This window comes from Setaria viridis, chromosome 5 (genome assembly GCF_005286985.2).
Source record: "Setaria viridis chromosome 5, Setaria_viridis_v4.0, whole genome shotgun sequence".
Classification (NCBI taxonomy): Eukaryota; Viridiplantae; Streptophyta; class Magnoliopsida; order Poales; family Poaceae; genus Setaria; species Setaria viridis.
The window spans coordinates 39,053,076-39,072,172 of record NC_048267.2 but is presented as its reverse complement, the minus strand read 5'-3'; the positions used below and the strand labels follow the sequence as shown (position 1 = coordinate 39,072,172).

The following is a 19,097-nucleotide window of genomic DNA, read 5'->3' as shown; positions in this document are numbered from 1 at the left end:
TGCCATGTCGCCGATCGTGACTCGACTGACCCAAATGCCGAGACGAGACGAACAGTACGTGCGGCATCAAACTGTAGGAACGACACCAACACGACGATGCTATACGTACACAGCAGTCACTACTATCTCTAGCAAATGTTACAGCACACCGAAAGGAATTGTTACATGGAAAAAACAACAACAAAACCCGGAAGAATCTCGTGCGTGGAAACAATTGTTTGTACCGTACGTGCGTATTACATAGTAATGCACAAACCATATGTGTGGTAAGAATGAAGAAGAAATCACAAGCTCCGGTGGTGGCCTAGAGCATCCCGGCGGCGGCCGCGACGGCGAGGGGCAGCGCGGCGAGGGCGATGAGGCCACCGGCGGTGACGCGGCCTGGGGCGTGGTTCGACGACTTCGCTGCTGAGCCGGCCGGCGTGTTCGCTGCAGGACACGAGATGGATCGGAGTGGTAATAAGTTAGCAGAGTAAGCAGGTCATCTAAGAATGTGTGACCATGTGAGTGTGACTGACTGACTATGAGGGCACCTACTAACAAGCATCTGTTAACATCAGCAACATACTCCCCCGTCCCAAGTTACGTATCGTTTGATCTTTTCTAAATTTATAGATATTATTATACATATAGAATTCTAGACATAGTTTATATCTAATTGTATAATAAAATCTATGAACCTAGAAAAATTAAAACGATTTATAATTTGGTACGGAGGGAATAAGAAGTTAAGAGCGGTCAATGTCTCTCTAATTGGCATTTAGTGCTAATATCCTCCATTCGATTGTACTGATGCACTATCAATTTGTTACAATGATGTATGCTAGTGAAGGACTAGAGAATCAAGAGCAGGGAAAGGATAGCAAGTTACCAGGTACTTCTGGACCCATAGAAGGAGAGAGGCCTGACATGGGCGAGGGCGCTGCAGTAGGCACCAGTCCCGCAGGGAGAGGGACTCCGAACGCTGCAGATATCATAAAGCAGTTTAGTACCGGAATTGGAGACGTAATCAGATGAACAGAGTAAGTTGCAAACTCATCCTATCATCTTTCCTCTTACTAACTAGAGTAAGTTTGACTGCAATCGTACTGCAAAAGGCAATGGTTTTACAGATTGAGCAAGGAAGAAGATTTTATTCTTGTACTAGCATCTTGCTTTCTCACAAACTTCTCAGAGATTGTAACTTAGTTGAGAACGGAAGAACAGAATCGTAGGCAGTGGCAAGGAAACTGCTTAGTTTGGCCAGCTCTCTGTCATGGTCTAAAGTTTACTTTTTCTATATGCAAGTCTGAGGTTTTTGTTTGAAACTTTTACTAGCTCGTGTAACCCACTGGCCACTGGACAGTAGAGAGACACGCGAGGTGACCAGCTGATGCAAAGCCGGCGACTGACCGGGAAGATAACAATACAACGATGTCATAGAACATGCATGCTTATTACCTGCGCACGCGCTGACGGGCGGCGCGGTGAGGCGGCAGATGCCAGGGAGCGCGAGGGCGCGCTTGTAGTCGACGCTGACGCCGTATGACTCGGCGCCGCCGGCCAGCAGCTGGCAGAGGCAGACCGGGTGGGACTCGAGCAGGCCCGCCAGCTCCGGGCAGCAGGCCTTGTCCGGGTGCCGCGCCGTGCTTCCGGCCGTCACGTACGTCAGGCAGTCCGACATGTTGAGCACCGAGTTAAGGCACTCGTCGCTGATCCCGGGCGCCGGGCCGGGAGCCGCCGCCGGGCCCTGCGCCGCCGCCATCCCGAACGCCAGCGCCGCCGCCACAAGCACCGTAGCCAACCGCGGCAGCAGCATTGCCATCGCCAGAAGTAGCTAGCGGCTAGCAGAGGAGTATGCTGCTTGTTGTGCTTGGAGTGTTCCTGGTGCTCGCCGAGAGAAGCGACTCCTATGCTGGCGCGTGCTCTTAAATATGGCGTGCCGGAGGTTTGGCCACTGCTGGCCGGAGTTGTAGCGTGTACTACCGAACTGGGGGCCTGGTCGAGCTGCATGCACTTGTGTGGTGTGGTTGCAGCCTGTCTTTAATTAGCTAACCACTCCAACAGTCCAACTCCAAGGGTGCGTGTGCCGGGCCTTGATTTCGAACTGATCAGAAACATTGCCACGCCAGGTTACGTGATGGGAGCCGATGGGATTCCATTCCACCGCCCAGCCGGTTGTTGGGTCCATCGTCCATGCCGCGACGGCGACCGGTCCAGGCCGATCACCATCGGCCAGTGCAGTGCAAGCCGCCGCTCGCTGGCCGGCCAGGATGGTGCTGCTCCTGCGTGCGAATGAATGCGGATATGAATGCGGCTGCTGTAGCCTGGTAGGCCGCGGCCGTGGGCGTGCTGGGAAATCGGAGCGAGACGGTGCCATGTGCGTGCGTGCAGGTGCAGTGCAGCGCGCGCGCACCCACCTTGAATGCCGCGGCATCAATGCGGCGGTCGCCCTGGTCCAGACTACAGACTACACCAGGGCAGGCGCCGGCCAGGGGCAGGGAGGCGGGCTTGCTTGCGCGGCGCGGCGGCGCGGCGAGCTGCTCGATCGTCGAAGCGGGGAGGAGGAAGCGCGCCGTGTGTGCGCCGCCTTTAGTGCGCGCCAAAAATATCAGCTGAGGGACCGAATCGGGCGACAAATCTCGGCTTCTCTGGCGGCATTCAAGCGCCGTCCTCGGGAGGGTGAAGGCGGAGTAAAAGCGCTCCGGCATGGCATGTCGACACGACCAAAGCGACATGGCATGATATCACTGCACGTTGAAGCAGTAAGGATTGTAGCTAGTTCTCTGTTTGAGATTAGTAGGTGCGTTAGGATTTTCAAAAGTCAAATTTATATAGATTTTAATTAACAATTCATTAAATCATATGCATGCTTAATGCATAAAGTTACATGGATAGATCAGTATTCAAATGTCTTTTACTACGATATCAATTTCATAGCAATTGATGATAATTGTTTTCATTTTAGAAAACTACTGGGGTGCCAGACTGCCACTGTGCCAGGTGGTTTTCTTCAAAAGACAACGCCGCCGCGTGTCGTCGGGCGTTGCCTGCATTAACAATTTAACAGTGCCACTGACCTTTACTCCAAGGCATATTCAGAGCAAACTTTGCTGTGCGATAGTCACGATGGGGTCTCGTAACTCCTGTGCGCACCTTTTTTTTATGCTTTTGTTCAGAAAGAACATTTCCGCATAATTCAACTACATGTATTTTCTTCAAACATGAGACCTCGCCAGGAATTTACGAAGAGCGATAGAATGCATTGTGCGCGCTCAACTTTACACACACAGAAAAAAAAAGGTATTTCAGATACCCGGTTCAGTCAAAATTTCAGGCAGCCGCATCATCTTCGGCTTCGTTAAACTGCTCTTCATCTGCGTCCTCGTCCCCATCCTCGTCTCTGCTGTCCGCACTAGCACCATCCTCTTCGTCGTCATCATTGTGGTCAGCAATACCAGTTTCTTCATCAATCGAGCTCAACTCTTTCCTAACACCATTTACAGTTGTATCAAGGCTGCTGACCTTGGCCATCTCAGCATTCTCCAAGTCATCTAAGTTGCCTGTGGTAATATTATCTTCAATTTCAATCTGGTTCACCTTAACAATGGGAAACTGCAGCTGCTTATCAGGCCAGTCCTTAAAGAAATTATTCAAGGCCATGAATTTGAATGTGTGAAGAAGCCTATGCCTGTCCCTTTTGATATCAGAGCTAAGAAGCTTCTGTAGGAGGGTTGGTTCTCTGCTCTTAGCCAATGCACCATCATTGCTAGGAGTGCGGTTCCATACCTTGGATCTTTTAGACTGAAACTCTCCACGCTCATACCTCGGTCTTTTGCTAGTATTGCCACGATTCTCAAAACGAGAATCCCTGCGTTGAGTTTTCCAATTACTTTTCTTTTCATTGCCTTGATCCTCAGTTTCAGATAGATAGCCAGGTGGTAACTCAGGTAATTCAAGACCCAGTTCTTGCTGCTTTGCTAGGACTTCCTTCAGTTCCTGCACCAAATAAAATGGTTGCATATAAGAACCGGGCCAATATTCATTTCCAGGTCGAAATAAAGGAATTGTAACATCCACAGACATATCCCCACTACTTGAATGCTGTGGACAACGATTCTAATTACCGACCATTTATAGACAAATATTTTCATTTTAAACTGAGGGACATCATGGTCATAAATCCATAATAACTATTAGATCACCTGGCGTCGCAGCTGGGCATCTTTGTCCTTGTTTTGATTATCTAAGTGACTCTCAGACAACTTCTGCATTATGGAGCACAAGCAGTTGGTCAGTAACGTTCTTTCATGCAGACATGAAGTCATTCAGGCTTAAGGAGGCATAAGTACAAATATGAACCTTGTTTATATTGACGCTTGTAGGGTAGTTTTTCTTCCGTGCTTCTACCCACTGTTTAACTTCATTTGCATCATAAATTATAGAAGGGCGCCTGCAAGTATATGTTAAAATATTATCTGTATGTTGCCTAAGAAATAGGAAGTGGCAAGCCTATAATTAAATTGTATTTGTACAACAACAAAAGAATAGGAAGATCAAGCAGTCAGACTTCGAAGGCACAAATCTCAAAAGCACCAATAGAAAGTGAATGTAGAATAACTAGGAGGCTGTAGCCTAGGAGGTTGAGGGCATCTTGTTCAACATGTTGTCCTAGACTATAGCCTTTTCCAATACATACATAAAAGGATTATAACATCACTAGAGATTAGAGAAGCATTCGCATGCTTCAAATATTCTCAGAATAAAGGCATAAGTTCTGATGGTTTGACGGCAGCATAATCATAATAGCTGAGAAGTGGATGTTGTACCCAAGATACTCAAGCACTTAACACTAAAATGTGGTAAAGGGTATAATAAAGAAGTCTGCAGGTCATTTTTAACTACGAACAAACTAGAAGAGATGCCAGCTAACACATAATAGGGTTCTTCTTAATACGCATCAGACACGGAAAAAAGGGTTCTTATTAATACCAATGATATTGACAACAAAATACACCATTCGGTAATGCATACTTTCGGTGTCCGCCTGATGCCGGAGCTGGAACATCACTGTGACGCCCTGATGCTAGACTTTCATGGCTCATGAAGTTGGATTTTGTGTCTCCCCAGTTGTTGTTTCCTGATAAAGTGAAGAAATAATCATGCTAGTTAGTTGGAGAGATATCAATTAATAAGAAAGATGATGAAACAAATGTGGCAGATATAGAAGAGTACAAGAAAAATGGAGCTTAAAAAGACATTTTCTCTCAAAGAATTCCAGGTTAGGAGAATGGACATGCTAGTTTACATTTTGTTAGAAAAAGAATGCATTCCAGTCTTGCAAAAATCAAAGACATACCAGCTTGATGATGAACACTGAGCATAGCTTCAGTACAAAACATATGATCCCAACTCTCACTATGCAGAGAAGGTAGTAATGGTTTAATTTGGCCATTGTAATATGCATGTTCAAAGCAAGAGGAGACCAAAAAAAAAAGATCTGTATAGTTAACTGTGTGTCATAAATCACACTACCTCTTCCACGACCTTGATTGTAGTGCCTTCCTCTTCCCCTCCCTCTAGGTGCACCAAATTGCCTGACATCTCTACCATCTCTTCCAGAGTTAAATCGGGATTTCTGATATGTTGTTCTGTTCCCATTTTCAGATGCAAAATTAGATATGCCATCTGTTTTATTCTCAAAGTGGTTTACCTGTTGTAATTTCAACAAATCAGAAATTAAATGAATCGGTACATTCTTTAATTAATGGAAAAAAGATCATAGAAAAGCTTTTTTATTGGAAAATTAACACTTGAAACAGAATAAATTATGGCTTATGACGTGAAAATCATCTACAGAGTTCTTTACAGATGGTAATATATATACACACTCCTAAAGGTCTAAGGAACCATCAACAGTTGCGTGCACACCAATCCATGAAAAGTTAATGAGTACAAGAGGAATAGAACTAGAACACCAAAAGCTTCAGAGAACCATTGTGCACATGAACAAACAGGGCATTAAGAACTGAGTTAGTTTTGCTCATAGGGGCACTTGGTGAAAATAGTTATGGAAGATCAGATAACTCAGCAACAGTTATCAGGCTAAACATGTATTATTTGATTGCAGTACAGTGTGATTTATCTACTGAAAATGATGCTTGGCACCCAGCACAATGATTGGAATGATGAGCATATAGAGTGTCATCTTAATGTTAATTGTTCCTACCAACATCCATCAAAAGGCACCATTCTGCAGATAAAAAATGCTATGCTAAGCAAATGCAACAGACCGAATAACACATATATCAGCAAACTCCTGTGTGCACTGATAATCATAAAGCTAAAATCCTAGTGTTAGTTCATACCCTATTGATGAATCCCAACAAATAACGGCAAAGGATTCAATCACCTCGCCGTTGCAGTCACCACTGTTATTCCGCTCCTTCCTCACATCGTTGAGAATCTGCCTCGGCGTGCCGCCGCTTCTGGCGTTGTTGTTGTAGTCCTTCTTCCCAACATTGAGAATCGGAATCGGCTTTGGGGCTCCGACACTACCAGCGTTGTTGTTGTTGTTGGAACCCTTCCCCGCAGGGCTCATCATGGGCCTCGGCGGTCGCGGCCCGAAAACCCCAGCACCGCCTGGCCGAAACGCCCCGCCGCTATTGAAACCGGCTGGCGGCGGGCCGCCCGCGTAGGGCGCGAACTGATTGGGGTTCGGCGTGAACCCTCCCGGGAAGAAAGGCGCATGCTGCTGCTGCTGCTGCTGCTGCTGCTGGAGCGCGGCGGCGGCGAGGAAGCCGAGGTTCTGGAGCTGCTGCGCCTGGCCGAGGAGCTGCAGCGCGAGGAAAGGGTTGGCCGCCGCCGCCGCGGCCATGGGGTTGGCGGCGGCGGCGAGGTTGGGGACGGGCGGCGGGAAGGAGGGGTGCATGGGGGCACCGGGGAGGTGAGGCGGGCCCGGGTCGCCGCCGGGCCGCCCGCGGTGGGGCTGGTTGGGGTTGGGGCGGGGAGGGTGGAAGGGGCGCATGGCTGGCCGCGCGATGACGGTGGGGTGGGGGACTGGGGAGATTTTTGGGTAGTAGGGTTTTAGGACTCCAGCGGCGCGGAGACGAAGGCTGGACGCTCTCTGAGACTCTGACCGTGCCCGTATCGTATAAGGCTGTTGCATCACCGCGACGTTTAAAAATCAAAATTCTCTCAAAAAAATTAATGAAAAATTTCTACTATTCGAACTTTTCTTGCAAGATTTTGAAAGTAAAACTCACCTCCAACTTTTCCAAAAAAAAAATCTACCGTGTGCAATACCGGCCCTAGAAAGGTACGAGAGTTGCGACGGCCGAGGACCCATGAGAAGGAGGGGTCCAGACCCAGGTATACTGTAGGTATACACACAGACCCCCGACCGTACACAGCAAAGAGGCCGCAGCAAGTCTAAACATGAAGCGAATGCGAAGAGGCGCCAAGGCGGCAGCCGATCTGATCGCGGCACCGCGGCGGTCGCGTTAAAAAGTAAAAACCCCAACCGTCCGCGTCCGCTCCCTCCACCTCGTCGGCGCCCTGCCCCTCCACCGCTCCATGACGTCGCCTCGCTCCACGCCTCCGCCGACCGTCGATGAGTGCGTGCTTCCGTCGGTCAACGCCTCATCGCCCGACGCCCGCTTGGGGGTTTTTTCCTGCGACGCTGGTGCTTTTTGTGGATGCTAATTTTGCTCTTGTGGTTTTCTTGATGATTTGGCGGCGATCAGGCCCTCCGATCACTGCAGCTGATCGATCATCACTTCATCAATCATTAGTTCATCAGCTGATCAGGTCCTAGCCCTAGGTATTTTTTTTCCTTGATTGTTTTTTAATTTAAATTAATTACTTCAGACTTCTAGTACTCAGTACTCATATAGTCGTGTTTTTCTTCTAATTTAAGCCTAAGAAACATTTGTCGGAGCCTCAGAAAAAAAAAGAAAAAACTAGAAGGTCAATTTATTGAATCTAAAAAAGATGCTATACATAAGTTTTTTTACTTCAAGTAGTGTTGTACCGGATGATAATCCTGTAGATGCACTTGATATTGAAGAATAAGGGTAGCAACAAGTTAATGATAATTTAAGTGAACAAGTTGATACCATTGATGATGCTACATAGAATGAAAATTTACAGCTTTCCTCTCAACCTGAAAATTCAATTGATGACGTACAAGAAGATTCTCTTGATGATGTCTTTGATCCTAGAACTTAGGGAAATCTTGATAATAAGGGTAGAGATATATTGATTGAAAAGGGGTCGGTGAGAGAATTGAATCTTGAGTTCCCTGTAGATGCTCTTAATAGACCTTTTTCATATGCTTACTACTCCAGAAAGTTAGGCAATGGTGAGGTGGTTGATAGAAAATGGTTGATTTAAACATGTGGGCAAAGTTTTTTTTTACTGCAAATTGTTCAAATCAAGTCAGAGCAAAAATTTGCTAGCACATGACGGATTGAGGGACTGGAAACATCTTAGTCTTAGACTCAAGCAACATGAGAATAGTGTTGAGCATATAACAAACATGAATACTTGGAATGAACTTAGGCTGAGGTTGAGAAAAATAAAATAATTGATGATGATTTGCAATGGGAAATTGCAAAGGAGAGAGAGCATTGGAGACAAGTTTAAGTAAGAATTGTTTCTGCTGTCAAGTTTTTTGCTAAACTTAATTTGGCTTTTTGAGGGAAAAATGAGAAACTATATCAAGATAGCAATGGTAACTTTCTGGACATAGTTGAAATGATGGGTGAATTTGATCCTGTGATGCAAGACCATATTAGGCGGATTCAAAATAGTGAGATTCATCATCATTATCCTGGGCATAAAATTCAGAATGAGATGATTTCTCTTCTTGTAGATTGTGTGAAACAAACTATATTAAAGATCATTAAGGATGCCAAGTATTTTTCTATGATTTTAGATTGTACTCCAGATGTGAGCCATGAAGACCAAATGACTCTAATTATTCGGTGTGTCAATTTGTCGAGGAATGTTCTAAGGGTAGAGGAGTTCTTCCTAGAGTTCTTGAAGGTAGATGACACATGAGGATTGGGTCTTTTTAATGAATTAAAAAAATGTATTGACATCTCTTGATTTGAATATTGATGATGTGAGAGGACAAGGCTATGATAATGGTTCAAATATGATAGGTCCTCATCAAGGTGTTCAGAAGCACTTGCTTGAAATTGATCGAAGAGCACTATACATATCGTGTGCATTTCATAATCTGAATCTTACTCTTTGTGATATGAAAAAATCTTGCAGGTAAACTATTATTTCTATTATACATTGTTTTCATATAATATGCCATGATTTGGGAAAAATTTGAAACTTACTACTTGTTAAATCTTGCAGGCAAGCTATTTCTTTTTTTTATCTCATCCAACGTATATACACATTGTTTGCAAAATCTACAAAAGGTGGAAGATTTCGGTGGATAATGTCCCCGGATTGATAGTTAAGTCATGGTCTAATACACGCTGGGAAAGCCGAATAAAAAATGTTCAAGCTATCAGATTCCAAACTCCTCAAATAAGATCAGCTTTAATAGCGCTAGAGAAGGCTTCAACTGATGACCCAATGGCAGTTAGTGAATGTCAATCTTTGATGAGTGCACTGGAGAATTTTAAAATTTTAGTTGGTTTGGTTATTTGGCACGATATTTTATTCTCTATAAATATGATGAGCAAGAAGTTGCAATCTAAAATTGTGAGTATAGATGATACTCCCAAACATATTGAAGGTGTCATATCATATTTTAAGAAGTACAAAGATGGAGGTTTCACTTCTAGTATGGATACAGCAAAAAATATTGCATATGAAATGGATATAGAGTCAAAATTTCGTACAAAACGTCAAGAAAAGAGAAAGAAACATTTTGATGAACAAGATGATCAAGATGAGGAAATACAACGATATGCTGTGGACTCATTTAGAGTAGAGTACTTCAATATTATGATTGATGCTGCAATTGCTTCATTGACTAGTAGATTTGAGCAGATGAAAGAATCTGATAACATTTTTGGGTTTTTGTTCAACTCAAAAAATTTGAAATCTTTGGATGAAGCTGATCTTTGGCTGCGCTGCAAGAATTTTGTGGAAACATTTTCTCATGATAACTCATCCGATGTTGAGATCAATGATTTTTTTTCAGAATTAAAGATGCTACAAGTAATTATCCGATGTTGAGATTAATGATTTTTTCTCAGAATTAAAGATGCTACAAGTGACTTTGCCAGATTCGTTGATGTCAGCGCTTAAGATTTTGGAGTTTATTATAACTGCAGATTGCTATCCAAATATTTCAGTTGCCTATCAAATCCTTTTAACTGTACATGTGACTGTAGCTTTGGCCGAAAGAAGTTTCTCAAAATTGAAGTTGTTGAAGAATTATTTGAGATCAACTACGTTACAAGAAAGGTTAAATGGATTGGCTATATGCACCATCGAGAGGGATATCTTGGACACTATTGATCTCAATACCGTCCTTGATGATTTTGCATCAAGAAACGCCCGAAGAACTATCTTTTTATGAGAAGCAATGGATATTATGGAGATCTACTCTTCCTTAAGGTAATCATATTAGTTTTTCTCGATAATTATCAAACATGTTAAATTAAAAATATATCATTAGATTTGTTTTCACTTTGCAAGAAAAATTAGCGCTTATATATTATAAGATTTATATATAGTCTAGAAGGGCCGTCGCGATAAGTTCGTCAGAGGACCCTCGAAATCTTAGGACCGGCACTGACCGTATGACATTGGTGATGTGGCAAAGTAACCAGTCTCTACTGGAACGGACCCTATGCATACCAGACTTTGGTGATTGATTGCATGAATGAGCAGGTACAAGATAAGCACATCGGATGTTCGGTTTCTTCTAATATTGCATGCGCCCTCAACTGCCGCGCACGTCCTCGCGTCCCGCGCGAGCCAGGCTGCCGAGAAACGCATTTCATTTTCGTTTCCGGGGAGCCAGGCTCGCTCGGCCGTTTTGCACGCCGAGAACCAGGTTCAGGTTCAGCTAGGTATCGAGCCAACCAAACTCTCGCATCCTGCATCTCCAGAGCCAGGCTGCGCTATCTGCAACTAACCAAACGCGCCCCAGTGCTCTCTGCAGTGCTCTAATCGTGACATTTCGTTTTGGTTTTTGCCATGAGGTGACCATATTCATTTGCCACACGCCCACACCTGATGTGACATTGCCAAAAGGTTTATGACCTTTGCCATGGCACTAAAGAAGTAGAGATGGGTGTGACAAGCACTCGAGCAGAGTTCACTTTCGAAATTATCTTTCCCCCCCGTGATTCAACTTAAAATACTATTGTACGGCTCATTTAATTCAAAAAAAATCGAAACCTTAACCAACAAAATTCAACCTCAAGTCATTACATGATCGAGTAGTTGAGGTACAAAACTGAACTTTGTAGGGATGCAGCTACTATTAAGCTCGGCACAGCAATCAGATTAAGAACTTTGAACATGTAGCATAGTAGCTTGGAAATCTCTCTTGTACAACAGAACGAAAATGAAGGGCAACTACCTGTATCACAAAAACGAAGTAACACTTAGTCCTGAACCGCTGCAACAAATCTGTTATCCAATGAACAAGCACACATGCTCCTTTATTTTTTAAAAAAAGAAAACTAGGTCACTTGGAGAGTACGTCTCCATGTTCCTTTATTAAGATTAGAGATGTTGCTGAGGAAAGAAGTCATGCCCCTTCAACATACAAAGCAAAGGTAATAAGTAATAACTATTACTGAACAACACAACACCTGGCAGCAATGCAATCATTTGATGGACTATCGTCTTTTCACTATATTGAGGACCAATATGGGTAATGATCCTGTCATTTATGGAAATGCCGCTCCTTTTCTAATCACGACATGAATTTAACAAGAACATGAACACAACTCATGGGCAAATGACAAACTGGTGAAAGAAAATTTTGATGTTTGACCAGCACTGCCTGCCAGAGATACATCGGTCCAGATAATTTGAGGACACAGCTTGTTGCTTGGGGGAAAAAATTCCAGCATGCCTGCCATGTAGATTTCTGTGCATTCCTTTCTGATATAGTACAGGAGAGCGTAAACGATGAAATCCAAGCGACATATTTACCTCATGCTTTCAGATTCCACACACATTTGCTTCAATGCTTCTAGTATATTACACGCGAGTATCCATTTCAGTTTCAACCGCTGTCAATTGCCTTCCTCTTCTGCCCCCCACTATCAGCAAAACACATTCTTTACTAGCACTCACTCAAATGGATTCCTAGGTGGAAAAGATCCTTGTTTCGTCGGGCTCCTGTAACAAGTAATCATTTAGAAAGTGATGTGTATTACCAATTGTAAGTAAGATTTCAAGGAGCTTACAACATGTGAGAGTCTTGTCCAGCAACGTAGGATAACCCTCCTGGATTATTTTAAAAAAGGAATCATGTTTAGCATTAACAGCGAAGTTTTCCATGTTTCTGTGTTTGTGTACTTGCGCATGAAGATTAGTTTGGTGCAAAGGGCAGATACCTTGAGGCCCAGATGGAATATATGGCATCGCAGAATTATGAGAAATCCATGGGTGTGCTAAGCTCCCAGAATAATCTGAGGTAGTATGAGGATCTGGTAATGTTTCCTGTAGCGAGGTCAAGTCCATAAACTGAAAAGAGGAACAAAAAACTCAGGGAATAAAGGGAAAACCAAAAAAAAGTATTTAGCAACATGGGAAAAGCTGCTCTCTGGTTAGCATGTCAAGAACAAAAAACAAAATGTAAAAATACTAGTTCTGGGTTCTTGGATGGGCTAGTATCACATACTAAACAAAAAGAACACAAGATCTGTGAACAATTTCCTTTTCTTCCAAACTTGTGCATAAAGTCAAGGAAATTAGGAACGCATATTTTCTTCTAATTAGGATTGCTGGAAAGATTACCTCTATGGAAATTTTGAAGAGATTGAATATTGCTTACTCTTGCTTTAGAAGGAGGATGGGTAAGAGCATCCAAAAACCCAGATTTGTAAATTGTAATTCTTACACTGTAGTTCTATTTGAAGCATCGTAAGTCAACTAAGTGAAGTTGGCTCTTTCATACAGTTTTCATTTAAGCCCCTAATCATATTAACATATATTTGGTTGAGCCACAAATACTGCTGTTTCAAATAATAAAGGAGCTCACAAATAAAAGTATAAGCAACAGAATTGCTGGCCCATGTTATAATTAGTGCAATTGTAAATCACAAAATAAAAATCGATACCATGTCGTTGGCGTCAACATCAGATTCAAATGCTATGTCAAATGGATTTGTTGATTTTCCAGGATTAGACACCACACCGCCCTGAATAAAATTCACAAGAATCGTTAAAGACATAAGTTGATCCATTTCGACATTAAAAGATGGGAAAATAGTTACTGTAGGTGAATGCAGATTACAGGAAAATAGAGGACATGCAAAGCAACTAAATGGCATATATGCAAGAACCCATGAAGGGCGGTGCATGCATGCATAGGGGCACCTCAGAATGCATAGTCCAAACACAAAATTATCTTACTAATAATATTTCCTTAACTTTTATGATAAGATAGATAATATTCACAAAATATACCCCAAGAAACAAAAGAAAATACACATTATATGTCAAACACAATATTTTAAGATGTCCAGGCATGTTTGCTCTCAATAAAAATGAAACTACTGCCAAGCAAGTAAGGAAGCTCCATACCAGATGGGATTCAAGTTGTGCAGGAAACGATGGTCCAGCCATCTCAACAGGTGAAACGTTGAAATCAGAAAACATGTCCCCAGGAGTTGGCCTTTCAGTCTCACCCCCAGCTGAATCCTAAAGAATAATTGAGAATATTCAGCCTAGCCTTCTTTGAGAAATGCACTTTTCAAGTCGTTAATTGAAACTTGTGTACCTGTGGAATTCTGGATTCAGCATATGAAGCGCCAGATGAAGTGAACTGATGAGGCGCTACTTGAGACATAGTGTTAAATGTGAACAGACTATTTGATGGGCTCTGAATAGATTCACCAAAGGCATTCCAAGACTATAAACAACAAGGAAAAAGTTACTAAACATGTGAAGCTATAACAAAGCGCTAAGTGCCTCATATGCCAAATGATTTTACCTGAGAATTTTCTTTGGGGACAGAGATCTTCACTTCTTCAGCATTTAAACTCCAGTTATCCATCACAGACGGAGTACTTTGTGACCCAATGGTATTTGGTGGTGAAGTTGGCAATGTTGATTGATCAATTCCTTTAGCAATACCATCAGATAGAGGGAATGCAGCGGGCTTCTGAGCTTGCACATTTGAAACAGATGTTAAAGATCCATGCTGTGCACCAAAGAAAGCCCATCCACCGTTAGCAGGCAATGTAGCTGCTGATGGAATTTGCTGAACACTAGATAACTGTGGCAGTTCTTGGTCAAAGCCAGCAAACAGGTCAATCGGTGGAGGGGGTGAGGAAGTTGCTGGTTCCTGCAAAATTGATAGACTAAAGAAATCTTGGGGAACAGGATGAGATGTGGTGAGCGCTTCAGCTGATGGTACCACTGTCTTCTGAACGACACCATTATGGGCAGGTTCTTTGGCGACATCAAAATGACTGCCTAAATTAACTGTTTTATGAGAAGCTGATGACTGTTCATTAAAGCCAGCAAACAGATCTATCGGTGCATCAGAAGTGACAGGTGGTTGCACAGTTGATTGATCAAAGAGGTCAAGAGGTGTGAAAGTTGTTGGTTGTGCTGGGACAGGTGGCGGCACCGCAGCTTCAGTCTGAGCCCTACCATGTTGCACAGGTTTCCTACTGGCAGTGGTTTGGCTACCAAAATCAGCAGGTTTCTGAGGTATCAAGTTGTGATTGTTGGGTGGCAAGGCATATAGTTGTGTTGAATTTGCCACAGGAGAAGCCACGGTCTGATGGTTTACTGCAGAATGCACTGACTTTTCTGTTGGTGCATCAGGCGGGTAACCTGATTCAACTGATTTGTTAGACACTGAGCTACCATCGAATGATCCAAAACTTCCAGAAGAACCTGTTCGCTGCACATGTAAAGAATAAACAAATTATATCTAATCCTCTGTACCTGGAGGAGTTTCTACGTCAAAAATGCATTTACTGGAACGGGAGGGGAACATAAGAGTCAAAAACCTGTGAGCGTCGAATTCCATTGAAATCTATTTGTGAAGTTACATTAGGATGTTTCTGGGATTGAGGATTTTCAGCAGAGATGTTTCTTGAATGATGGACAGAAGGACTACTGTACCCTGTCTCTTGAGAGCTAGGAGAAAGGACATCATTTCTAAAGTCACCAGTGCTTGAGGCTGAAAAGTCGGAAAACCTTGACCCTGAACTTTCATTAGCAAATTGGTCTTCATTCGTCTGATCTCGCAAACGACCTGGACTGAATAAGAAGTTGCCAAGCTTCCCGTCGAAGAGTGCCCTATCTGAAGGCCTGCGAGCAAGCGTGTCAACTTGCTTGCCATATCTTCTATCTTCATACTGAAAATCATAAGGTGGACTTTGGGAGTATGAATGATAGGAACTAGGTCTCCTCATTTCATTTTCATTGCTTTTCACACTCTGCCAAAAATGGAAACTACAGTTAAAACTGACATATGGAAGTTTCAGCAGGAATATCTGGACTGGTGATTGGAATTAGCTGGAACAGCAATATGGACTATGGTCGTTCACAGGTTAGACAAAGATAATGCAACTATTAATATATATATTCATAACTTTTTTCAGTTTCTCACTACACTTAGATAAAGGACAATACAACGGTGCCCACAAGACACGTTAGCTCATTACCTCACTATCTGTGGCTGGTTTGTTAGAGGACCCACCAGCATACTTCTTGTCCACATAAACAGCCCGGATAAATTCCCTTATCCTATCAGGATTGCTACAGAGGCAATAACACATATAACATTATTCGGAGAACCAAAAAAAAATAAGTACCCATAAAAACTAGAGAATGAAACGAAACTCACGTATTGACAGGCAACCTCATTCGTTGCCAGTCCCAGTCCTTTAGGTAGATGTCGCGAGCTTGCTGCAGTCATTACCTCAATTTAAGTCATAAAAGCTGAACAGGGTGCCCTAGAGGTAACATCATAGACTAGTTGTGGGTGCTTTTGTTACCTGGTTACCCCCCTGTTCAAGAGCCCGCACTTCTTGGGTAGTAAATTTGGACATTGACACCGACTTAACACGGTGAGTGAACTCACGGCTGCATATCCCACACAAGACGTCAAGGAGTTAATGTCAAGAAAAGACAGCGGACCTAAAAGCTAAAAGCGTAGTAAACTAGCTTGAAATAGCAGGATTTGGTTATCTGTTTCTCTAAGCCAAACTATTGCATGTGCAAGCAAAATATCCAAAGAGAAGAGTCATAGAATGGAAGACAGAAAGTTCTATTAGGACTACGACAAAGTGGACCCTTAAATGTAGATTTGCAATAATATATGGACAGCAGACAATACCATTTTTGTTAATTCATCTGAGGCACATTCTTATTGTATGCCTTGTTAGAAGCATCAACTACCACAACATACATTTTCTATCAAAAGTCAATACCGAATAGAACTAATAAGAGAGTTGCAGGATAAAAGGAAGGACGAGCTGCTGAAAATTGGCAGGGAAAAGATACTCACTGAATTCCACTACATGACAGGCAAATGAAGGTCCAGAAATTGGTACATACATATTGTGGCCCCTGTAAAAAAACAAAATTGATTTGAGTTAAGTCAAGAGAATGATATTAAATTGGACAGGTAGCTGGGACAGAATGTGTCCCTGATCTTTTATGCTGCACCGCAAAAGTAGGTATTCAACAAAAGTTATTCAATGAAAGAAAGCAACACAAGTTAATCTACTGTTGTGCTACATTATTAAACTGATAAAAGGCAACACAAGTCACCCTTACACATGTGAATACTGAAAGTTCAGCAATACTGTAAATTAAGCAACTTAATCCTCAAATACCGACAGCAAAGTTGATGAAAGTTAAGGAGGTCTAAATAGATCAAACAACTATCTATTAACAACCCAATTCAGCAATTGTGCGTCACAAAATGGCAGCAACATTTACGAGTTTCCCAATCTGAAGTAACCTAGGGTCCATATACCTCTCATGTGATAAAAAAGTAAGAGCAATGAATTCTCTATAATCAGATATAGAAAACAAAGGACCAAGTTATTATCATTTAACCAACAGGTACAGCTTGAAGCCAAAGTTCAGAATAGACTCGATAAAATTTTCGCAAATCTGAGCTAACTGCCTAACATTCCAATCGATGGACGAATTCCGCCGCCTCCCTGGCAGCGATCCGCGAAGCAGAACAGAACAGATGCTCAAATCAGCTTAGCAACGAAGCAAACGGGCGAGAGGGGTTACCGCACTGTTGCAATTGATGCACTTGCGGTTGGGCGGCAGCTTCATGAGGCCGCGGATGATCTTCTCGTTCCTCTCCTCCTCCCTCCGGCTCCCCATCGTGCGCCGCGGAAATCAAACAATCCCCCCGGAAAAAAAAACTGAAGGATTCACCCGAGAAAGGCCGACCGGAAATTTCAACGGGCCCGGCCAGAGATTGGCGAGCCCTAGCTCGTTGGGGCCGCGATTTTGGGCGCTGGTGGGGGGATTGGACGGGTCGGCGGCTAGGGTTTTGCGGAGGTGGAGAAGAGGAGGAGGAGGAGACGAATGGGAAGGGCGGCGACGGCGAGCCTCGAGAGAGATGGGAGGAAGGGAAGGCGAAGCGAGAAATTTGGCTTTGGGGATTAGTGGCTGGAAGCCCACGGGTCCGGGCCCTTTTTTTTACGCGGAAAAAGGTTTTAACGGCGTCGTGGCGTCAAATTGATTTCCTGCGAGAAACGACGGCAAGCAAAGTACACTCCGTGCGATGCCGTAAGCATAACGGTCAAATGCGACCATTTGTCTGTTTCCTCTGGGATCATGATCAGCAAGCTGTACATGTCGGCTGTTTCTCTCATTTAATAAAGTACTGCTCCTTTCGTTTTGTAATGTAGATCGTTTTTTTATCGCAACTCAAATTCTTTTTAACTTTAATTAAATTCATAAAGAAAATCATGAATAATATATTATCAAACCATATATATTCATGGTAGGTTTAGCGGACCAATTTGATATTTAAATGTTAGTGTACTCTTATAAATTTTATCAAATTTTGAGAAATCTGATTTAAGGTAAAACTAAAAACACTTATATTTTAGAATGGATGGAGTAAAAATTAGTGTTTTAAATTTTGCTAGTCGAAAATGAATTTTTCCTTATCTCATCCGTTTCAGATGACGGGGAATGACCTTTCCATGCACCAATTAAGAATTTGGATGGTTACCTCCTGCCTACATATTTAAGTTTGGACACTTCTCATTGTTCTCATTATTTTGAACATGTAGCTTGCTGAACTAAGTTCTGTCTCAAACAATGAACAATTATCCCAAAACTCGGGCTGCATTATGGAAGTGAAATGGTCAATTTGTATGACATCCCTTTAGCTTGCTAATATTGTAGATAACTCCTACTTCAGCCTTATCTAAGAATTCGTTTTATTTGCACCAAAATGGTGCATAAAGTGACGAAGTGTATGCCTTCATTTCCACATGTCGTGACACGTTTGTAAAATCCGCCACCAACTAGACAACTACCACATGCAACTAATGGTTGATGTGCACGGCTAATTAATAGAAACCTCCTAGCGAACTGCCTCAATTCGATTACGTTTCTTGTGGTCAAATATTTATGTATCTATTATTTGAACCACACACGATCTCTTTCTTTTCAGCCTCCTATACCTCCCTCGTCGATGCTTCCCTACCTCCGATCCCTCGTAACATCATAAATTACAGCCCCGCTATCATCTCTATCTGCAACTATCTCCATTACGACGATTTACTTAGAGGTGGCAACTATAAGACCTCCGTAGCACGATAGCCAAACACATGATGAGATTAAGGTATATCTTTTTTTCCTTTGGAAAATCATCACCCCTTCTATGCTATGGACAACTAGTGGTTAACCAATAACATTAATTGTCCTTAAAAATGTAGCAATATTAGAGAAAAAAA

At 42.8% G+C, this 19,097-nt stretch overlaps 2 protein-coding genes across 2 annotated transcripts; both read right to left on the bottom strand.

The window, feature by feature from the left end:
- Positions 1 to 100: 100 nt before the first annotated feature.
- On the bottom strand, positions 101 to 2,011 carry LOC117857100 (non-specific lipid transfer protein GPI-anchored 2). The gene is made up of 3 exons (XM_034739595.2): positions 1,441 to 2,011; positions 872 to 964; positions 101 to 429 (listed from the first exon to the last, which is right to left on the bottom strand). Exons 1-3 carry the CDS (start codon positions 1,802 to 1,804, stop codon positions 305 to 307), a joined length of 582 nt encoding a protein of 193 aa, XP_034595486.1. The 5' UTR covers positions 1,805 to 2,011; the 3' UTR covers positions 101 to 304.
- A 1,065-nt stretch (positions 2,012 to 3,076) lies between these two features.
- LOC117855842 (probable ADP-ribosylation factor GTPase-activating protein AGD14) lies at positions 3,077 to 17,816 on the bottom strand. The gene is given in 19 exon segments (XM_072293759.1): positions 3,077 to 3,978; positions 4,185 to 4,247; positions 4,342 to 4,432; positions 5,014 to 5,119; positions 5,515 to 5,724; positions 12,032 to 12,084; positions 12,372 to 12,420; positions 12,485 to 12,513; positions 12,515 to 12,660; positions 13,257 to 13,337; positions 13,723 to 13,839; positions 13,919 to 14,050; positions 14,132 to 15,052; positions 15,162 to 15,593; positions 15,822 to 15,915; positions 16,004 to 16,065; positions 16,155 to 16,242; positions 16,667 to 16,728; positions 17,410 to 17,816. Coding segments are annotated over 19 exon segments (3,498 nt in total). The 5' UTR covers positions 17,506 to 17,816; the 3' UTR covers positions 3,077 to 3,312.
- Positions 17,817 to 19,097: the final 1,281 nt, after the last annotated feature.